Raw genomic sequence first — 20,164 nt, 5'->3', positions numbered from 1 at the left:
CTTCATCCTTATGGTATTTTGACCAAAGCATGTCACAGACATGTTCATTAGGACACCAGGGGAACTAGGTTAACTTGGAGAAACACGGTATAATATCACCCCTTTAATACAATGTTTTGCATACTCGTGTCACAGCGGATGTAGATATACATTTTCTTCATTTTGCGAAATTAATAAACTAGCTGTTGAGGACAGAAGCATAGAAGTCAAGGAGCTAGTAGATAGTAGCAGTCATAACTATGGTATAGTTAATTTGGTAGTTGTCCTTTCATATTATATTAGTTATACGGGCAACCACTTAAGATAAGTCCACCATATTGAAATTGTCTGTTCTTGTTGCACACATTCGCCCTTCTTCTACCAATATGGAGACGCTACATTAAAAAAACTCTATGGTGGTCAACAAAAATACAACACAACGTGAACGTAATGGATTATTACCTTTGCCAGCACTTTCGATGATATGCGTGAAGATGTCCTTGGGGATGGCCAAACTATATAATTGTTGAGGTGAACTGATGGCCACACTCCCTTTCAGTCTGAGTGCACCAGCTGAGGCTGATCTGCTAATCACCTGAGTCACACACACACACACACACACACACACACACACACACACACACACACACACACACACACACACACACACACACACACACACACACACACACACACACACATATTTTAATGAGCTGGTTAAAGGGTGTAAACTGCAAATGTTTGAAGTTATGTTTGTTAAATACAGCTAATATAATATAATGTGATGCATTTAAAGCCATGTGAGTGAAACACAATGCGATGGATTTGAAAGGCTTGCCTTAAAAACAATTGTGTTATTAAAATCGTTAAATAATTAGACTTTAAAAATATATTATTTTCTGTTTAAATGATTTGAAACTGACTATCTGCTTACGTGATGCATTTTTGGTCATTGGCAATATTTTGCTGACCTTTCAGGTGGGGAATTTTGCACATTTAAACCCAAAACTTTGCATCAGTGAGGGACCACTTGATACACAATGATAATGTCCAGTTCTGACGTTTCTTTTCAGAAGATCGCCTTTATAAAGAAGTATCTTGTGTTCATCAAATGGTATTTTATGACTTATCCAGTAAAATAATCCATATCTGTGACTACTGAGCAAAAATAAAATTGTTTTATATATAAATATATTTGCAATCTACTCTACCAAAAAAAAGTTGCAAGATTGAACCATGTTCACCCATCAGGTCAGCAACAAAACATTTTTTTTTACCACATTTTTGATTGAATAAGGTTTTTCTATTTGATGTAATTGTTCTGCTGCTCCACAAGATGGAGCCATGTGAACTATAGTTGTTTCGTTTGGTTTCAAAGGCTATTTTGTGACTACAAAAATCACATTTTAACAAAAATTCACACCCTCCCACACTTTTAAAATGATATTCTTAGGGATATGATACCTGGTTGATTCAGTTTGTGATAGAAAAGCTTGTGTATGTTCCTGCTATTGATTCAATATCAAATATGTTTACACCGCCTTATTATCAATGTCTTTGACCAATTGTGTATATAATGGGTTTTTATCCTGGAGGATTTTATGGAGCCCTAAGCTGGGTTTTTTTGTTGTTTTTTTTACTTAGAAGGCAGTAAATTCACAAAAGTGGCCTAGTATTAATTTGCACTTCCATATTCAAAGTGAAGCACTCATGCTGATACTTGACTTAGGTTTTTAAGATTTCGAACAGATGTGCTTATGTGCAATAAATTAGCAAATCTTTATTTAATAATTTAAAAAAAATTTCCTGTCCTTTTTTTGTTTCTGACATTTTAAAAATAATATTCAATTGTCATGCAGAAAATCAATTTCCGTGAAGTTATACCAATGTGACCTCACTAACTGTGATATAGTCTAACCTTAGGGATTTTCCAACCTCACTGGATATCCATGGAAGTTACAATTTATAGTCACTTGCCCCGATAAAGGGTTAAGGCTTCTTGCAGCATCTGTATCAATGCGATCAGGACCACATTCGTTGTAACCCTGCCTCTGATCCTATTAAAGCTGGATAATTATCGCCTGTGTCAGGTTTGGAACAGTGTGCAGCACAACAATGTCACCAAACTGTAACCCTGAACATCAACACAACCTCTGTCTGTGGGTCCTTCAACACACACAGTTGGTCCAACAGTGCCATCTAGTAGGACTTAGCGCAGGAGCAGGACTGTGGAACTGTAGTTGGATTGTTTGCATGGTTTTACATAAACAATCACACCTTATCACAGAAACATGCAAATACAACAGAGCCCCTGCTGACTGGCACGTACCACCAGTTCTTATTTACCAAACAGGAAGATAACAGGAAGCATAGCCTCGAGGTTCATCGCAAAATCCAGGAAACTCTCCAATTGTTGCTGTATTCTCTTGCCACATAATGTCTTCTTCTTTTTCTTCTACTGTGCGTCGGAGTGTGGAAAGCAAAATATTTCATGTTTGTGAGGGTTCTCAGTCATCCAGGCCCTTGTGTCTTCAGGAGTTTAGACGTATAGTAAGAGTGTTTAGATACAGACAACTAAAGAAAGTCCAGCTGCCATTATCTAATCTTCTACAGTAATGTTTTTTTTTATGATACAGATTTTTCTCTTTTTTCAGTTTGTCAGTGAGTCAGATACACCACAGCAAGCTCTGTCACATATTCCACAATATTCCCCCAAAGTGGACTTTAAACTATCTGAAATACTCCACACAGCCCACTGTCACTGCCCACTTTTTTCTATGGGAATCTCCTTGATGATGGCCTTGACCCTTGTTTTTCATCCCTCCCCCCAGCTCAGGTGAGGCTCGACTGGAAAAATTTGTCTGACGTCTACAAGTAAGCAAGGAAGGGTTATTATGAGTCATTTCCACGGGCGGAGCCCACACTGAAGAGTGGGTGAGGCCAAGCAGGGAGGAGGCAATGTAAGGAGTTCTCACACTGTTATCAACCACACACACAAAACACACACATAAAATGGACAATACAATAAGATTTAGAACAGGGATATAAAAGTATACAAGAGAGGAAAAGTATTATTAAAAATAAATACATATCTAAACCTGTCACTGTCAAAAGTTTTTATGTTCACATTATTTTCACATTTGTGCATCAAAATGTTGATTTTAGTTTGCTAGGACTTTTCTTTCTTCGCCTTGTTATTCTTTTTGAAACACGTTTACGTAGAAAATATAGAGCTGCATGTTGGTTGCCATGGTGAGGCAGATCACACATGAACCAAAGGTAATAGCATGAGGAAAAAACATGCTCCAAAAGTTAGTTATTTTAACATTCTAGTCCAGACATTCATAATTCAGTTTTTCCTCAAATTACAGATTCAATTAAATTTAGTAACTCAATTATGCCATTACTTAATTCTAATTTGACATATCTGCAAATTAATTCTGTCCAGTTATATCTTCAATTCATTCAGTTCAGAATATTGCCTAGAGAAATGTTAAAATTATAAAATAATATGTGTGTTGGTGCTTAGTAGAAATAAGCCACTTCATCTACAAGAAAAAAGAAAATGATTAACATATTGTTTAAACATAACAATTTGGTTACATGTAATATATCACTAATAATTGGCATTAGTTCTGCAACATTTAAAATGGTCAGTGACTGCACTGGAAATATGAATGAAAAGTGTGTTTTGAAAATAGACCTTAGCAGTTTTCCTCAGAGACTGGTCCCAGTTCATAAGTTCATAAGTTCATTAGAGTCACCAGACGTAAAAAGAGGAAATTAACGCTAGCTCAGATTAGTGCCCATATAAATGCTTCAGAGCGTTCAAGCAGCAGAGTCGTCTTATACATCAGCTGTTTGGAGGAGACAACACACATCAGGCCTTAATGTTCCAACTGCAGCAAATGTTAAACAACCAGGAGAAAATAATTTATTGGCCCACAAAACAAAATAAGTTGACATACGACTGGGACTTGGGACGGTTCCTTTGGTCAGATAAGTCCACTTGAGATGTATTGTTTCACCTGCCATGTCTTTGTGAGACACAGACACAGTGAGTGGATGGTTTCTACATGTGTGGTTCCCATTGTGGAACATTAAAGGAGAGGTGTTAAGTGTTGGACAGCTTTGCATGGTGACATAGTTGGTGATTTATTCAAAATTCAAAGCATATTTAACCAGCATGGTTCCCACAGCATTCTGCAGTGGCACATCGTTCCCTCCGGTCTGTGGGAGCATCTTTTGTTTTTCAACTATACAATGACCCCAAACACACCCCCAGGCGCGGGCTTCAGGTACAGGCTATTGACCAAAATGGGGAGTGGTGGCATTCTCCACAATCACCCAACCTAAACCCAATTGTGGTGGTTGTGGATGAGTTGGACTACATTGTGAAGGAAATGCAGCACCTCTGGGAACTCCTTCATGACTGTTGGGATAACAATTCAGGTTAAACTGATTGAGAGATTGCCAAGCAGTCTTGTATAAATTACCTGAAAGGGATACTTCAGTAAAAGTACAAGTATCTGACCAGAAATGACTTACGTAGAAGTTGAAGTCACTTTTTATAATGTTACTTAACTCTTAAAGTATATGACATAATTGAATGTACTTCAGTATCATGTACTTTTCTGATATTAAATGTACTTAAGTTTAAGAAATAAACGTATTTAAAAAATGAGGATTGTCTTTTACCTAGAAGGTTGTGGGTTCAATTCCTTGTCCTTGAACAAAAGCCACTTAACCCCATGTTGAAGTGCAAATGGGTCTGAATGGTGAAATGCAGCTCATCAAGACTTACCAACTCTTCTTCTTCTGATTTTATTTGGTAATAACAACAAAGATAGAGGAAATGTAGTGGAGTAAAAGTTGCTAGAAATATAAATAACAGTGAAGTACAGATACGTGAATTTTGTACTTAAGTATAGAAACGAAGTATTTGTACTTTGTTCCATTACAACACTGCATCAAAGCATATTGAGTGCCATGAAAGGCGCATCCAAATAAAATGCATTATTATTATTATTATTATTATTATTATCATTATTATTATTATTATTATTATTATTATTATTATTATTATTATTATTATTATTATTATTATTATACAGCTATTTTATATGCAGTACACATGAGTCGTTGCATGCATAGACGATCTTTGTACAGGAGGAACGCCATTGGCCAAAGAATCTGTCTGGGGGCGGGGGTTTCCGGCAAGCTCATGCTAGCAGAGTGGGCGTTTAATCCGTCCTCTTCCCGCAGCTCATGCATGACTTCACGTTAACATTATACACAAGTTGTGAAATTCCGAGTCACAAGCCGATAGACGAAGATGACGGAAGGCTCGGCGAGCAAGCCGTTTACCGGAGACGCCTGTCACCGGACCTCGAATGGCAAGAAAACGAGCAAAAATGGCTTCCTGAAGAACCACTGTCTGTTTGAACAGCCGCACAAGTATCGACGCCCAAGGGAGAAGGTAAGGCCCAACGGTCAACTGCTATGTAAACAAGCAGGGCTCTGTTTGACACTTAGGTCTGTGTAGTTTGAATTCGGGTAAAAAATTGTTGATGCTTCAGCGTTTTCTCCCATGTAATGTCATTACTTTGGGTGGGTTTAAGTAGCAGGAAGAGGAGTAGCGTGAGCCTCGGCTGTATCATGACGACATTCTAACGTCACCAATCAAGTCGCCATTAATGTAGTTACATTGACTTGTATACCATACAGTAAGCCTAATTTGAGACTATTTACCTTGTGTGTAACTTAACTTTAGGCTCATTCCTGCCAAGCGCTTACATTTTCATCTTCTGAAGTTTGGACACAATTGCATATAATTCACGCCATAATGGTTTGGCACCTTGTTATTGGTCGTTCGTGCCATCTGATCATGGAGGATTGTAGTGGTGACTTCTGTTCTGTTGGTAACTTGATACCCTGTTGTCCTAGCTCTCCTGGATCCATGTGTGTGTGATTGGGTGAAGTTAGACTGGTTTCTGTTTACACTGACTCCAATATGAAGGGGAGCAGGGCCTTGTTGCTTGTTACCAGAGAAACTGACCGTCGGTTTGTCTTTGTATGTATATACGCCTGTCTCCTGGGAAAAGGAGTTTCCATATGGACGGAGTCTCCACATGACCACCCCTCAGAGAGGAATGTCCTCAGGCTGTGAAGGGTGTGGCCCCTCCTGGCGAATGAAAAGCACTAAAAAGACTGTTTGTGTGTAGTGGTGAAATTGTGGGGAGTACACACATGCCTTTGTTTTCTCTCTAGTTGTATAGGTTCAACACAGAAGGAAAATTTACAAACCACATATGCTAAGTTTAATCAGAAAGTCATGAACAATCTCTCATGTTTGAGTACATTTCATTACAGTCTTATAGCAGCATTCAGTTGCAGGGCTGCTGATTTCAACACATGTTGGATTTCTACAATAAGGTCCAGATGCTGTGGCTGCTGTCAAATTATTTAAATTCTTGTGCTTATTATCTCCGAATACAGCTGCAGGTTATATCATTGCTTGTGCTGTTATCAGATCATCCTGATAGTGAATAAACATCATCAAACTTTAGTATTTGAAGCCACAACACTAATAAACATGAGTGATTTGTTTAGTGTTTCTCAAATTACATAGACTATCATGTCAGCAAGTTGTATTCAGTCATGTTTTTTTCAAATTGAAAATGCATGAAAACATGAAATAACATTTGTTTGCTCGACTATAGTTAGCATGGAGAGGAATCTCTAGAATATTATTGTGTATGTTATTATTATTTCAGTGCTGTTTGTTTGTCACAGGGTTTCATAATAAATACTGAATTATTTTACTTGAACATTAGTGGGAGGGTAGGGGGTGGCCTGAAGAGAAACCCACCATGTTTTGGAATGGGTCTGATTAATGGACTGTACAGATGAGGTGTTTCAGTACCTTGCAAGATTGGAATTTCTGTGACATTAAATCACGAAGACAGACGAATGGGTAGCGTCTTAAAGCAGGTGGAATTTTGTGTTCATCTGGATTAAGTATCTAGATATTAGTGTTGGTGGAGGTGTGAGCTAATTGTGTGTACTAATTTTAGAGTAATGTGAAACATGTACCATGTGCAAGCTTTTATTATTATGTACACAATGTAATTTGAGCACCATCTCCTTAGCTGCAGAGCAAGCATTTGGAGGAGCAGGTATTCTCCGTGTGCTGGTTAGATTCTCTTCTTGGTAGAAAGGCTATATGCTTTTCCAGCTATAATGGAACCACTGACGCTTATCAGTTTTCAGCCTGTGTTTGTCCACAGGTATAAAATATTAAGCAAACATGATGTCAGGGTTAATTGATTTTGCTGCAAAGGATGACATTAGTAGACATCTGTCTCTGGTTGGTCGATTGGTAGAGGTGTTTAGAAGCAGTTGGCATCCATAATGATGCATTGCTGCCGCCTTCTGCATTCTTCTTGCTTCTGGATTCTTCAAGGCTACAGTCTCAGAGTGGTACACTAAGATGTATTCATGTCATGGAATGATGTTGAATTATTTTACCATAATATGTATGCTGTAAACAGGAGGAGAACAAGTAAAGGATTATTAAATCCAAAAGGAAGGCAGGAATGCAACATTACAGATGCCTACTGTTGCAAAACACATCTGCCAGCAGTTAACAGTTAACTGCCATAAACAATAACAACAACAGATAATGAATTATTAATGGTGTATACCATTTGTAGTTGGAAATTCTGAGTTCAACAGAACTTTTAACTGGGAAAGTTGAAGCAATCTCACTAACGCTGACATGGGATTCCGAGATGGCTGCCATAGATTCTATTACTGTTAATTGCCCTTCTGTCATATTTGTTTCACAGCAATTTTGCTACACTGTTTTTGTGTGCGCAAAATGCAGTGTACATGTTTTTATGAACTGGTATTTCTAACAATGGCTAGCTCGAGATATATTTGCTGCTTATTTTCATCCCACTTCTCAATGGGGTCACTCCCAGTTCCAACCTCCGACTTCAGATGTAAATGGAATGCAGCATTAATGTACCATACATTTGTAAGAAGGTAGTAAACGCAACTCTATGGTTGGCAAACCATAGCTGCTGTACTCAGAGGTTCATAGACATTTGTAAAGACTTGTAAGGAGCAGGCACTCTTTACCTACACCGCAGCATTTTCCTCTTCCCTGGCTTGAAGGTATTTCATGGAGAAGCATGACTGATCACATGTGGTATGGTTGCTAAGTTGCAGGGCAGAGCCTGCAAAGATTAACCACCCTCATTTGTTTAATGTTGGTTTTGTAGACAACCAGACCACAGTCAGGTTTAATGATCTAAGTGATATGCTTTTGTGGCATTGCTCCTGCATGTGACCATGTTCTTATGCGTCCCTAATTCAGGACGTATTGCTATTCGTTAAACTCAATGAATTATCGGGTTGTTGTATATTTTACTACACACTGGTCCACAGGCGGCCTTGACACAGCAAAGTCTCCATTGATAAATGTGCTCATGGAGCCTATATTCGGTTTCATCCTCTTTCCAAGAAAAACACAGTTTTAACTATTTAGCCCTGCTGTCATCTCGTGTGTGCACAGCTATTACTGGGTTGGTCTGATCTGCTTCTCATTACAGTTTATTGGTGGTGCCTAGTGTGGCAGATTTAATAAATAAACAGACTTAAAGCGTAGATAAGCTATTACCCTTTTGAAGGAGAAACTACTATTGGCTATCGGAATGGTTTATTTCCACAGAAAGTAGCATGCATTTTGTTACATTTATACTATTAAATCTGTTCCTCACATTCTGATTTGTCATTTGGTTTTATTTTAATAAAGGCTCTCCAAAAATGTATATTTTAATTTTCATTGTTTTCCACATCAACTGCAATGTCGGTTAACTGCACAAAAGTGGGAATACTTAAGAGGTGAATGTGAAAAGTGAGCAAGTGATATGGACCAGGAAAAACAAACAGTGTGAGGTCAGCATTTAGCGATCAAGCTGGTGCTCATGTCATGTGATGTTATTGCTTGGTTCGGCAGCTTAAACTTTACAACTTCTCCGCTTCAGAACTGAAGATGCCTGATTTGATTAACTTTGAAAATCAACAACAGTGAATAAATTCAACACACAAACAAACCCACCTTGTGTGCAAAGGCACACTAAATGACTTTTAGAAACTTATATTTATGACAAATGATTTTACTTCAATTTCCCACAGAACCGCAATGTCCCACACAACCCCAGCCTGTACAAGAAGCCCTACGTGGAGTCATTTGAGGAGACGCCTCTCTTGGTAGCCGTGCTCACCTACATGGGTTATGGCATCCTCACCATCTTTGGCTACCTCCGAGACTTCCTCCGTCACTGGAACATCGAGAAGTGCAATGTGGCTCGGGAGAGAGATGAGCAGAAGGTGGATAAGTGTTAAAATTATAACCTTTTCAATGCAAATTCTTATTTAAAATTCACACATGAATACCAAGTTCACCCTCACACTTGTTACACCTGTCATATCTGGTTAAACGGTAAACACAGTCTTCATGTACTGCCACAGATCTTTTGTGGAAATTGTAGTTTGTTACAACATTACAGTAAGAATAGAAGACCATTTTACCATGCTGTTACTGCTCTTAATCTACTATCCATTGTAAATGAACTGTCTTTCCCATTGCCTCCACAGGATTTTGTCCCACTATATCAGGACTTTGAGAACTTTTACACAAGGAATTTATACATGAGGATCAGAGACAACTGGAACCGACCTATCTGTAGCGTCCCTGGTGCTAAGATGGACCTGGTGGAGAGAGTTTCCCACGACTACAATTGGACTTTTGAGTAAGTTCTGTTGTGATTGTGAGTATGTGTTGTTCTGTACAGGGTTGATTTTTGTTTGAATGAAGGCGTTGTCAGTGTTGGTTAATACTTCCCCCACAGGATGTGTTTCTGTGGGTTTGATCAACAGGAAACTCATTGACCATATATTACTGATAACAAGAGTGATGTAAGCGGTGAATCCGGTAGTCATTTTGAAAGCAATAAATTCCATTTCATGACACTGGACTAAAATATCATTGACTGACACACCTGTCGCACAACCTCCACAAATTACAGCGGTAGTATGAGTGTAAATTTGTGCTAAAGCCACAGAGAGAGCTCACATATGAAATAACTGGCTCACTCTTGTTCAATTGTATTCACTTCTTAATTTTAACACCAACTATGAAAGATCTGTACGAATCGTCACGATACAAATATAAAGCTTTTTAGGGACTAAGTGCTAAGATATGTATGTAGACTTAACTGTTCTGTCATTTCTATGTATCTCAGTGTTGTAGTATAATATACACAACCCTTAGTCTTTGCTTGTTAAGTTCCCCTGGCAAAATCATATTGTGTATTATCATGGGGCATGATGATAGCTGTGGCAGTGAAAGGACAACACTCAGTAGCAAAGTATTGCCAAGACACCAGTGCAGAGAAGGTCACACAGGGGAGCTGCGTCTAATTAAAAAGTGAGGCAAAGGTTCTCTGTCTAATTCTCTCTGTCTGTGTCTCTTTCAGACACACGGGCAAGGTGGTGAAAGATGTCATCAATATGGGCTCATACAATTACCTCGGCTTTGCTGAGAACACTGGGGCTTGTGCTGACGCTGCTATTAAATCCACACAGAAGTACGGAGTTGGAGTGGGCAGCACTCGCTGTGAGATCGGTAATGGTCAAACTCTTTTTGAATATGAGATTTGTTTCCTAAGCACCTCACAGGATTTTTCATTTGAGCTAGCATCTGCTGTTAAGGAAAATTGGAATGACCTTAGAAGTATAGGTGTAATAGGTCAAAGAAAACAAGTGGGGCCTGATCTCTTTTTTTTTTATTTTATTTTTTTTTTTAAACACCAACTCTGTAAGTTGCAGTACAGTAATAGTGAGTTGTTTTCAGGGAACCTGGACATCCACGAGGAGCTGGAACAGTTGGTTGCAAGGTTCTTGGGTGTTGAGTCATCCATGGCTTTTGGCATGGGCTTTGCAACCAACTCCATGAACATTCCTGCTCTCAGTGGGAAGGTATGGAATTATATCACTTACTCTTTTGTTCTCCCTACGACATCTCATTATTCATGATTTTATATGTTTTTGTTTCCTATTTCCTGAGTTTTACTGATAATGAAAACTCAGTTTCCCTTTTAAAGCAGAAACAAACCACATTAAGCTGGAAGAGTTCACACTCACTCCTGTGACACAATAGTTTCTGTATGACACAATAGTTTCTGCCTAGTTTTTGAAACATTTAAGTGCAGGAGGTCAGTGCATTAAGTGTTGCCATTTTAACCCCAACAAATCACTAATGTCAGCTCTATGTTCCTCTCTTTTATAGTCAATGTTGCTTTAAATATGAGCGAACTCACAAGGCGGATGTCCCTTGTGGGTTAAAGGCATTTGCTGATTAGGCACAGGAGTGAAAAGAAAAAAAAATAGATTAATGCAAAGAAGCTTGTACAGAGTGACAGTAAACACCTGGGTCGTTGCCCTTGTCACAAGGGTCTGTCAATTCTTAACTTTGCTCATCATGCTTCAGACTAACTGACGTCTTTATGTCATGGAATAGTTGTTGTATAACAAGCTTATTTATTGATTGACCAGAGGTAAAGATGTGACGTGTATGTTTGAATGTTTATTGTGATGGAAAAAAAGCTCATCCTGGTTATGTATTTACTTATTGTGAAGGAATGTAAATGTTCAGGCTATTTTAGCTTTAAATGATATTACTGATTAACAATTTGGTTGATTATTACATATCTTATTACAAATAATAATTATTAAAGGTTCATGTGAATAGTTTATACTGATTAAGCATGGATTATTGGACCAGGCTATCTTCATCACTGACCAAGCATACTTTCATTGTAGCCACAATTATTCCATTCTTGTGTTTTTTTGAATGTGAGTTTTGTCACATTCAAAAACGTGTGTTTCTGTTTTCTAATGGGAGTTTAATGGGTATCTGGTTTAATTGCATACTCCCTTTTTATTAGGCTAGCACTTTTTGCTTAAGCTTGAATAGTGTTGTTTACATAAAATGTATTGTTGTTGTTGTTGTTAATTACAGCCCGGGTTGTAAATTGATATTAGAATTATGAATTGAATTGAAAGAGGTTTTTGACTTTTGGTCATTGAGTATTGCCTCTATTTCCCCTGACAACAACAACACTTGTACACTCTAAAAATGAGCTAAACAAATGTCATTCTCATTTTAGGGTTGTCTTATCCTGAGTGACGAGCTGAACCATGCGTCGCTGGTGCTGGGAGCCCGTTTGTCTGGCTCCACAATTCGGGTTTTCAAACACAACAGTGAGTGACCTCCAACAAGAGACTCCTTTCACCAGATTACTTGTCAGAATTGTGTCTTGGAGTACACCCAATGCATGCAGCAATATAGATATAGAGGATTAAGGTAACTTGAAGTGATCTTTTAACAGAGTGAGAGAGATAAGCTTCTTTACTCAGCAGGAAAGTAAATAGGTGTGTGTATCCTGCAGCAAATGGCCTCACTCAATGGAAATTGCCTCCACACGTACTTATCTCTGTAGTTCTCCATTAATTTACTTCAGCTTAGTCTTTCTCTCATTTACTGCATTGAATCACAGAGTGGGTGTAGTGGGTGTGGTGTAATTCATTATTTTTTCTTCTTGATTCAGGGCAAACATGTACAGACACAAATACACTTACCGAGACCATAGATTGATCCATTTCCAAGCTAACTCTCTGCAACTGGGAAAACAGGCTGATCTGCTTGAGAGTACACGCAATGCTTCAAAGGCTTAAAGTCATAAAATATTCACTCAGCCATTAATTAGCAAAAGCTCTCATATTACTTTAGTGGAACAAAATCTATTCCTGGCTAACAACTTATTATCAATTGTTTATTAAGTAACTTGAAACTTGTGTGAAAAGGTGTGTTGTATTTGTGTTGCAGACATGCAAAGCCTAGAGAAGCTGCTGAGAGACGCTATTGTACATGGGCAGCCGAGAACACACCGACCTTGGAAGAAAATCCTTATTGTGGTGGAGGGCATATACAGGTATAAATCAATTTGATCTATTTCATACACTAGGGCATAGTACACACCAGAGACCTTACACAAACGAACACTCTTGCGTTTCATGAGCTAGATAATTAGTGAGTATAAAACCTAAGCTTACTCAGCTAATTAATTTTTGTGTCTGCTTTATCTTGAATATCTTTATGGCACATCATTACACTATTTACTACCAATTATTTTGCACCTGCACTTATTTGAGTAAAGAATCATTAATCTTAATTTATCTTAACTGGTAGTTAATTGTCTCTTAATAAAATTCAGAAAACACAAGATAAATCTTCACAGAACATGAATACCAGTATTCAAAGTTACAGGGTTTTACTATGATGGCAGCATTCCCCGATTCTACCATTTGTTTAAATATAGAAAAATAATGGCCTTGAAGGAACTGTGTCCACTCTTTAATCCTGTTGATCAATAGAGTACAAAGAGAAACTGCCCAACATAATCAATGTCTTTCATTACTATTGCTGTGTTCATGGAGTTAGGTTTCTATTGGTGCTGCTAAAATAGATTTATTGTTCACACATTAACTCCAATGCATACACTGTGAAGCCTGCACACAATCTCAATATAATCTCAATATAAGAGTTTATTGCATGTCTGAAACTGAAGAGTCAAAGACTCCCAACATTGTTGTGACTGTATGACTAATGTCAATGTCATGTTGATGGGAAACATGTTGCTTAGATCCTTCTACAGCACTTGTCTTATATTTGTTTTTCTTTATTGCATGACCTGAAGTATGGAAGGATCCATAGTGCGCCTCCCAGAAGTCATTGCTCTGAAGAAACGCTACAAGGCCTATCTGTACCTGGATGAGGCACACAGTATTGGGGCCCTGGGGCCTAACGGTAAGGGAGTGGTGGACTACTTTGGCCTGGACCCCAAAGATGTGGACATCATGATGGGAACATTCACAAAGAGCTTTGGTGCTGCTGGAGGATACATCGGAGGCAGAAAGGTGGGTTAGAAGTTACAAAGTTGCAGGGACACTTGTAAAAATTGTGGGAACCCAACACATTATGTGTCATCCAGTTTCATTGTTGATCAACCGTTTACTAGCAGTGACATGTTTTACTTCCTGTTTCTCTGAAAAATTATTGTTTTCAGTGTAAGCTCTAATGTCTAGTAAGAGTCCATTAGAAAGCACTTCTTTTTTAAAAACAAAACAAAAACAAAATATGAGTTGACCACATCTTATGTAGCAAACAACAACATAAATGACTGGCTCTGATGCATAAGCTCTTTATTATTTATTACAGCTTAATTTGCAGTATTTCCACTTTACAAGGCTCCTTGTATAATGTATATTATATTCACTGGACATAATGTCCTCCACATGAGGGTCGTGAGGCCACTGGTGCCAATTCCAGCTGACATTATGATCGTCTATTGTTAAATATAGAACTGCCTTAATTACAACAAACCTATTATGGTTATTATAATTATTTACTTGCATGGACCTTTTGTGTTCTGGATGAAAATTGGGGAAAAACTCAAAAGTATTGTTTCTAACATTTACTTATCATCAAGCTCTGTGTCAGTGCCTTTAGTCAGAATTGTACTGCTAATGTTGTCAACAAATTTCCTCCGTCATTGCTTCCCCTGTTGGAGCAATGGTCTCTTCTTTAGAAATGTTTTGTGTCCTGTATCATGCAACCCTCATTATGTTGACTCATTTTCTGTCACAATGTAATTTTTCTGTTAGGACCTGATCGACTACCTGCGGAGCCACTCTCACAGCGCCCTGTACGCTACCTCCATGTCCCCTCCTGTGGTACAGCAGATAATCACTTCCATGGAGATCATCATGGGAGAGGATGGGACCACACTAGGTAGGCCATTTTCTTCAAAGTACATTTGTAGTGATTACCATTAGTATATGGTTTTAAAAGAGCCTTGGGTGGGCCTTTTTTAAGAGGATTGAAAAGAAAAAAGTGTTTGCTGGATTTAAGATACACCATTGCTGTGTTTCCATTTGTGTTAGTTTTCTCTCTTGCGTTTGCACCAGCAATGATATATTTTTTTGATTTTATTGTGCCCAGTGTTACTAAATATGACCACATGGTGGCAGTATAGACCAGATTTTTAGAAACCATCAAAACTTCAACTCTCATCCCCTTTTCCAGCTTTTGTGACTCATATTATGTGCCTAGTCTGTCTATTAAATATAAAACTACCTACCGTCTAGTTAGGAAGACAGTAGGTATTCTGTCTAAGTTACTTTGGCAAAAGTTTGTTTATTTTATAAACATTAAGCACTTCATATTTTGAGCATCATAGAGTGAAGTGCAGTTGGGGACGCGTATAAGACCCATGCTAACTAAGGATACTGTTCACAATGCTGCATGAACTTTACACCTCCCACAAGTGGGCCATGTGTCTCTTTTTTGGAATGGATCCCTTGCCTGTTTTTACCATCAGCTGTATCCTTCTCACATAAAAAAAATATTTGGTGAAAATAATATACCTGGCATAGGTCACAAACACAGCATGCCCTCTTCCTGTTTCAAATGAATAGCATTTAGTGGCTTCATGCTGAGGACTCCTGGCATTTATTTAAGTACAGATGAGTATTTAACAGTATATTCTAAGGGGTTTCAAAGGCAAAACCTTAGATAAAACACAGCAGAATCTGCACAGAAGTTCTGAGAGACTCTTCTGTTGAGAACAGCTGTAAGATGCAGCAGATCAGTGCTGCTGCCATCACGCACTGCACTGCATCTAGTGTGAAACCGACCTAAAGCAGCATGGTGTCAAAGGCCACAGATCTGTGCAGAACAAGATCAGTGGATTTCCGTCCTATACACACAAACAGACCACCAGGGCTTGTTTTTCTTGTAGGGCGGCACCGCTTCACGGTGCTTGATTGATTCCCTTAAAATGCTAATATAAGATCAGATTACTTTCCTCCCCAGTCGTTTAGTCATTAGGAACAGGAATAAACACCTGGGGTATTTTTTTAGTGCAGCCTTTCCACATTGTCATCAATTCTTTCTCCAAATACCTTCTGAGAAGAGAAGGCCAGAGTGGCTGACCTTGCAACATATCCCAGCTTGACATGTTTTCCTTGTGGAAGACTAACAATGGCAGTCTGATTGGTTGCAGCCATGTCACTGTTTGAAATTCAAGCCTTTGAAGATCCAGACACTGACATGAAGTCGAAGTGACAGCTGGGCAACGATTTGTTGCTGCTCATGGTTCCTGGCACCAGCCTATGTCAAAATTGACATTTGTTGTTTGAAGCTTTGAAGCTCAATCAGATATGTGCATGGGGCATAAGAGCACTAGGATGGCAAAGTTTTTTCATTACAGAAGGAATGTTAAGACGTTTGGAAACCAAAATCAGTGAATATTATACACCACTGGTTCTTGCCAACCGATCGCCCAGTACTGAAAGTAGCTTATGATTCCTTGTCTGTGGGGGAAATGTCTGGATAATATAATGTCAGACTTTGTTGTGTCTCAGGCTCTCTTTGAAGCTGCGATGTTTCTGCTTTGTTATTCAGCTCAGCCAAACAGATGTGTGTTGCTGTTGGCGCTCTGTGCCATGTGGTTGTTTGTTTGGTTAAGTAGCTGTCTGTGGAGCCTTGGCCGGAGGATTCAGTGAGTGAATCCACACGTGAGGATTGATGCCTGTGTAGTTTCAGCCCTTTGACCTGAGACTTAAAGAATACTGGTTGTCTTGAAAGGAAAGATGTCTCAAAATCTGTGTATACCATGATGGAAGAGTTTTGCACTCATCCCATGTATGTCTTTTTTTCTGACATGGCTCTTTTACAAGACTTGGCTCCATTAACACGGACTTCTTACTTCAGCTGTTCTGCAATTTACAAGCAGAGAAAATGGAGGAATTTGGAATACATCAAAGGTGGAAAAGGCTGCAAAAGCCCATGTTGTTTCATTCACTTGGCCTACGAACAAGAGCTGATAATGAAATTTTATGAAGCTTGCAAGTACAAAAATTGCGTTGCAGTTTAACTGCTCTGCACACGTCTCTAGATGTTTTTACTCCGGTTGAGTAGACGGTACATCTGTGCAGGATGCCTTGCCTGTTTTTGTATCAGGATGCCAAATTCAGTGCACTGATAATAATCATACAAATGTACATCGCCCTGTCTATATGCACACTGTGAACCAATGACAATAGATTTAATCAGGCAGATAAAGGGAAAACACCATTATGCACCATGTTTTTACAAATACCCAGTGTGTAAGTGCCATCTAATGGTGAGGCCGCAGATTGTTACAAATGGAGGATTCACACCTCCCCCTCCATTGATTATAAATAAATCGATAAATATTACTAAATGTTTTTCATATATATTCTACCTGCTTGTTTTTAGTTTTTTGATTTTATATCTGAATTTTATTTTATAAACATCTCTTTTGTATGCTTTTTAATGTTTTATGTAAAGCACTTTGAATTACCTTGTTGTTGAAAGGTGCTATACAAATAAACTTGCCTTGCCTAGACACTTATACAAATATTCTAATCGGTAGGATATTCCAATTGTCCCAGTAAACCCCCCTACACAGTGGACCTTTTTAAGGGGTTAATGTAAGATATACAACTGGAGTTTAAAACAGATACTGCAATCCAAATTAAGTTTTTCGTACTTGGTGAATATGTTCATTTACAGAAACAGTTACAGAAAAGGAGGACTTTAGGTTTAATGCCCACAAATAACTGGCATTAGGCTGCATTTAATTAATAGTGAACCTACCACCACCAAGCTCATGCCTGCATTGTGAAATATCGCTCTAACATCCCATTCATGTGTTTCTCTGTTTTCTTCCAGGTGCTGATCGCCTCAAACAGCTGTCACAGAACACTACCTACTTCCGAAGGAAACTCCGCGACATGGGTTTCATCACCTACGGCAATGACGACTCGCCCGTTGTACCATTGATGTTGTACATGCCTGCCAAAATTGGGTATGCTGTTCATGTTATTCATATATAATGTGGTTTTAAAGTAGGTAATGGGAAGAATCTTAAAATCACATACTTTTCTCGACTTCATGTGTAAAAAGCTGTTTTTGATTTCACTGGAGAACATCTCCAAGATATGGTGCTAGAGATGAAAAAGACCACAAGTTATTCTTGACATGTGTGTAAAGTTGTCATCGCGTTCCAGGGCATTTGGCCGTGAAATGCTGAAGAGGAACATCGGCACAGTGGTCGTCGGCTTCCCAGCAACACCCATTATCGAGTCGAGGGCGCGTTTCTGCATTTCGGCTGCCCACACCAGAGAGATGCTTGACACTGTAAGTCTTTCCAAAACACAGAGTAATTTCAAATTAACAAGCTTGTCTATTATAATTTAGTTTAATTTATCACGTAAATCTGAAAAATGTCAGTACAGGTTAAAACTGACTCAGAAACCAACCATATAGATTCAAAATGGACTATGACCGATGGCAGGTAACAGAATCAGCTGCTCTTTGGCCTATTTTTTTATTGCCATTTTTCTTTTCAGAGATAATGGCAGTAAAAAATGGCCACAACAATGGCTTTAAAATCTAATTTAATGTGTGTGTTGCGTTAAATGAGGCTTTTGGTCTTTTAAAAAAATGCACTCAAATGGTCTCTAAAGTAAACATTCTAAATCTAACCTCAAACGGAGAAAGATACATTTGCACCAAGACCATCTTCTTCACCACTAAATGAAATGTTGTCAAGGCACTTATAACTGAAGACTTAATTTTTTGATTTAAGTGTTTATTTGGGCCCATGGGTGATCATAGATCTAAGCATTCAGTAGGCTTTGTCAGCTGTTAATTAACCAGATTTGCCCAACAGCTTTGTGCATGTGTGTGTGCACGTGTGTGCACGTGTGTGTTGAATAATAAAGGCTCCCAATATGTCCTTTATTATAAAGGAATGTGGAAGGCCAAACTGTCTCTAAGTATTATAGTGTGGCTCCGATACAGACTTTAATTTTAGCTGTTCTGTCTCTCCAAAGACACTTCATTCATCTTACTGAGTAGTGTGTCAACACTGTTTCTAATAGTCCATTTAAAGGGCATCAGGCTTTCTTTGTAGAGCATTACGAGGAGCCGCTTTTTCCCTCTTTGGAAAAGCCGGTCCTCTCTATTTCTCAAACCACAGAATCAGGAAAAAAGGGTCAGGAGGAAGGTAAATTGTTTCCAGGTGTCCTGCAGTGTTGCAATGCTGATACAGTCTCCTGTGGAAAGACGTGGAGGGGTTTGTGTTCAGTTGTGGTTCATGCAGAGCCTTCAGTTCACCAAGCCTCCTCCTCTCTGTCACGCCTCTGCCATGTTGAATGGTTAAAATCCATGTGTGATTTAAGGTTTTATCACTTCATGAATCACTTTAAAAGACAGTTTATTTTATAAATTGTCCAGCTTTTATGTTTCACCATCCTCTCTCATCTTTGTTATTGTTTATATTGTCTCTCTGGATAGAATGATTAATAACATTCCTCCTGTTGCTGTCGCAGGCATTGGAGGCCATCAGTGAAGTGGGCGACCTGCTGCAGCTGAAGTACTCGAGACGCGAGCAGCCGCTTCCCTCTATGGGGTGGATGTCTGAGGAGAGCCTGCTGCAGGACTGAGCCACATCACCCCCTCAAGCTCCCTCCATCCTTCCACATCACCCCACTCTACCTCCCTTAATTTACCTCTTTACATCCGAACCCCCCCCCCTCCCCATTACCCGTCTTCACCCCACACTTCTCTTTGCATCAAGAGGATTACCGAGGACTTTCACAGCCAAAGTCTTCACCCTGGTCCACTCTGATTTTTTTTAAAACCTGCACACTAGCGATACTATTGTTCTTGTCCAGCTTTTTCACTCCACAGGGGGACTGAAATCACCCACATATTTCTGTGTCCATTGTTACAAAGTTTGTCCTAACTTAATGTGACTGCATTGGTTAAACGTCAAGTTCTATTCCTGTGTACGCATCGAATGTGTTTCCTATTTGTGCAATAATCCCAACAGTGCAGTTTCTTTTTCAAACAAAAGTCCGCAAACTAGAAAGATTGTTGCCCATTTGTGCACTTGGAGAACAATAAATCTGATCATAGCCATTTCTATAATGCACTCGAATGCAAAAAATATATATATAT

At 38.8% G+C, this 20,164-nt stretch overlaps 1 protein-coding gene across 1 annotated transcript; it reads left to right on the top strand.

Annotated features, from left to right (window-relative positions):
- Positions 1 to 5,314: 5,314 nt before the first annotated feature.
- On the top strand, positions 5,315 to 19,660 carry sptlc2b (serine palmitoyltransferase, long chain base subunit 2b; the record flags this gene model as incomplete). Its single annotated transcript, XM_083898864.1, has 12 exons — positions 5,315 to 5,458; positions 9,184 to 9,378; positions 9,646 to 9,800; positions 10,527 to 10,675; positions 10,904 to 11,028; positions 12,219 to 12,312; positions 12,938 to 13,043; positions 13,809 to 14,028; positions 14,776 to 14,902; positions 17,870 to 18,005; positions 18,208 to 18,337; positions 19,534 to 19,660. 12 exons carry the CDS (start codon positions 5,315 to 5,317, stop codon positions 19,645 to 19,647), a joined length of 1,695 nt encoding a protein of 564 aa, XP_083754990.1. The 3' UTR covers positions 19,648 to 19,660.
- Between the last annotated feature and the right edge of the window lie 504 nt (positions 19,661 to 20,164).

This window comes from Microchirus variegatus (assembly GCF_963457635.1).
Source record: "Microchirus variegatus genome assembly, chromosome: 12".
In the NCBI taxonomy this organism is placed as follows: domain Eukaryota; kingdom Metazoa; phylum Chordata; class Actinopteri; order Pleuronectiformes; family Soleidae; genus Microchirus; species Microchirus variegatus.
The sequence above is the reverse complement of the archived record's forward strand: the minus strand, read 5'-3'. Positions and strand labels throughout refer to the sequence as shown.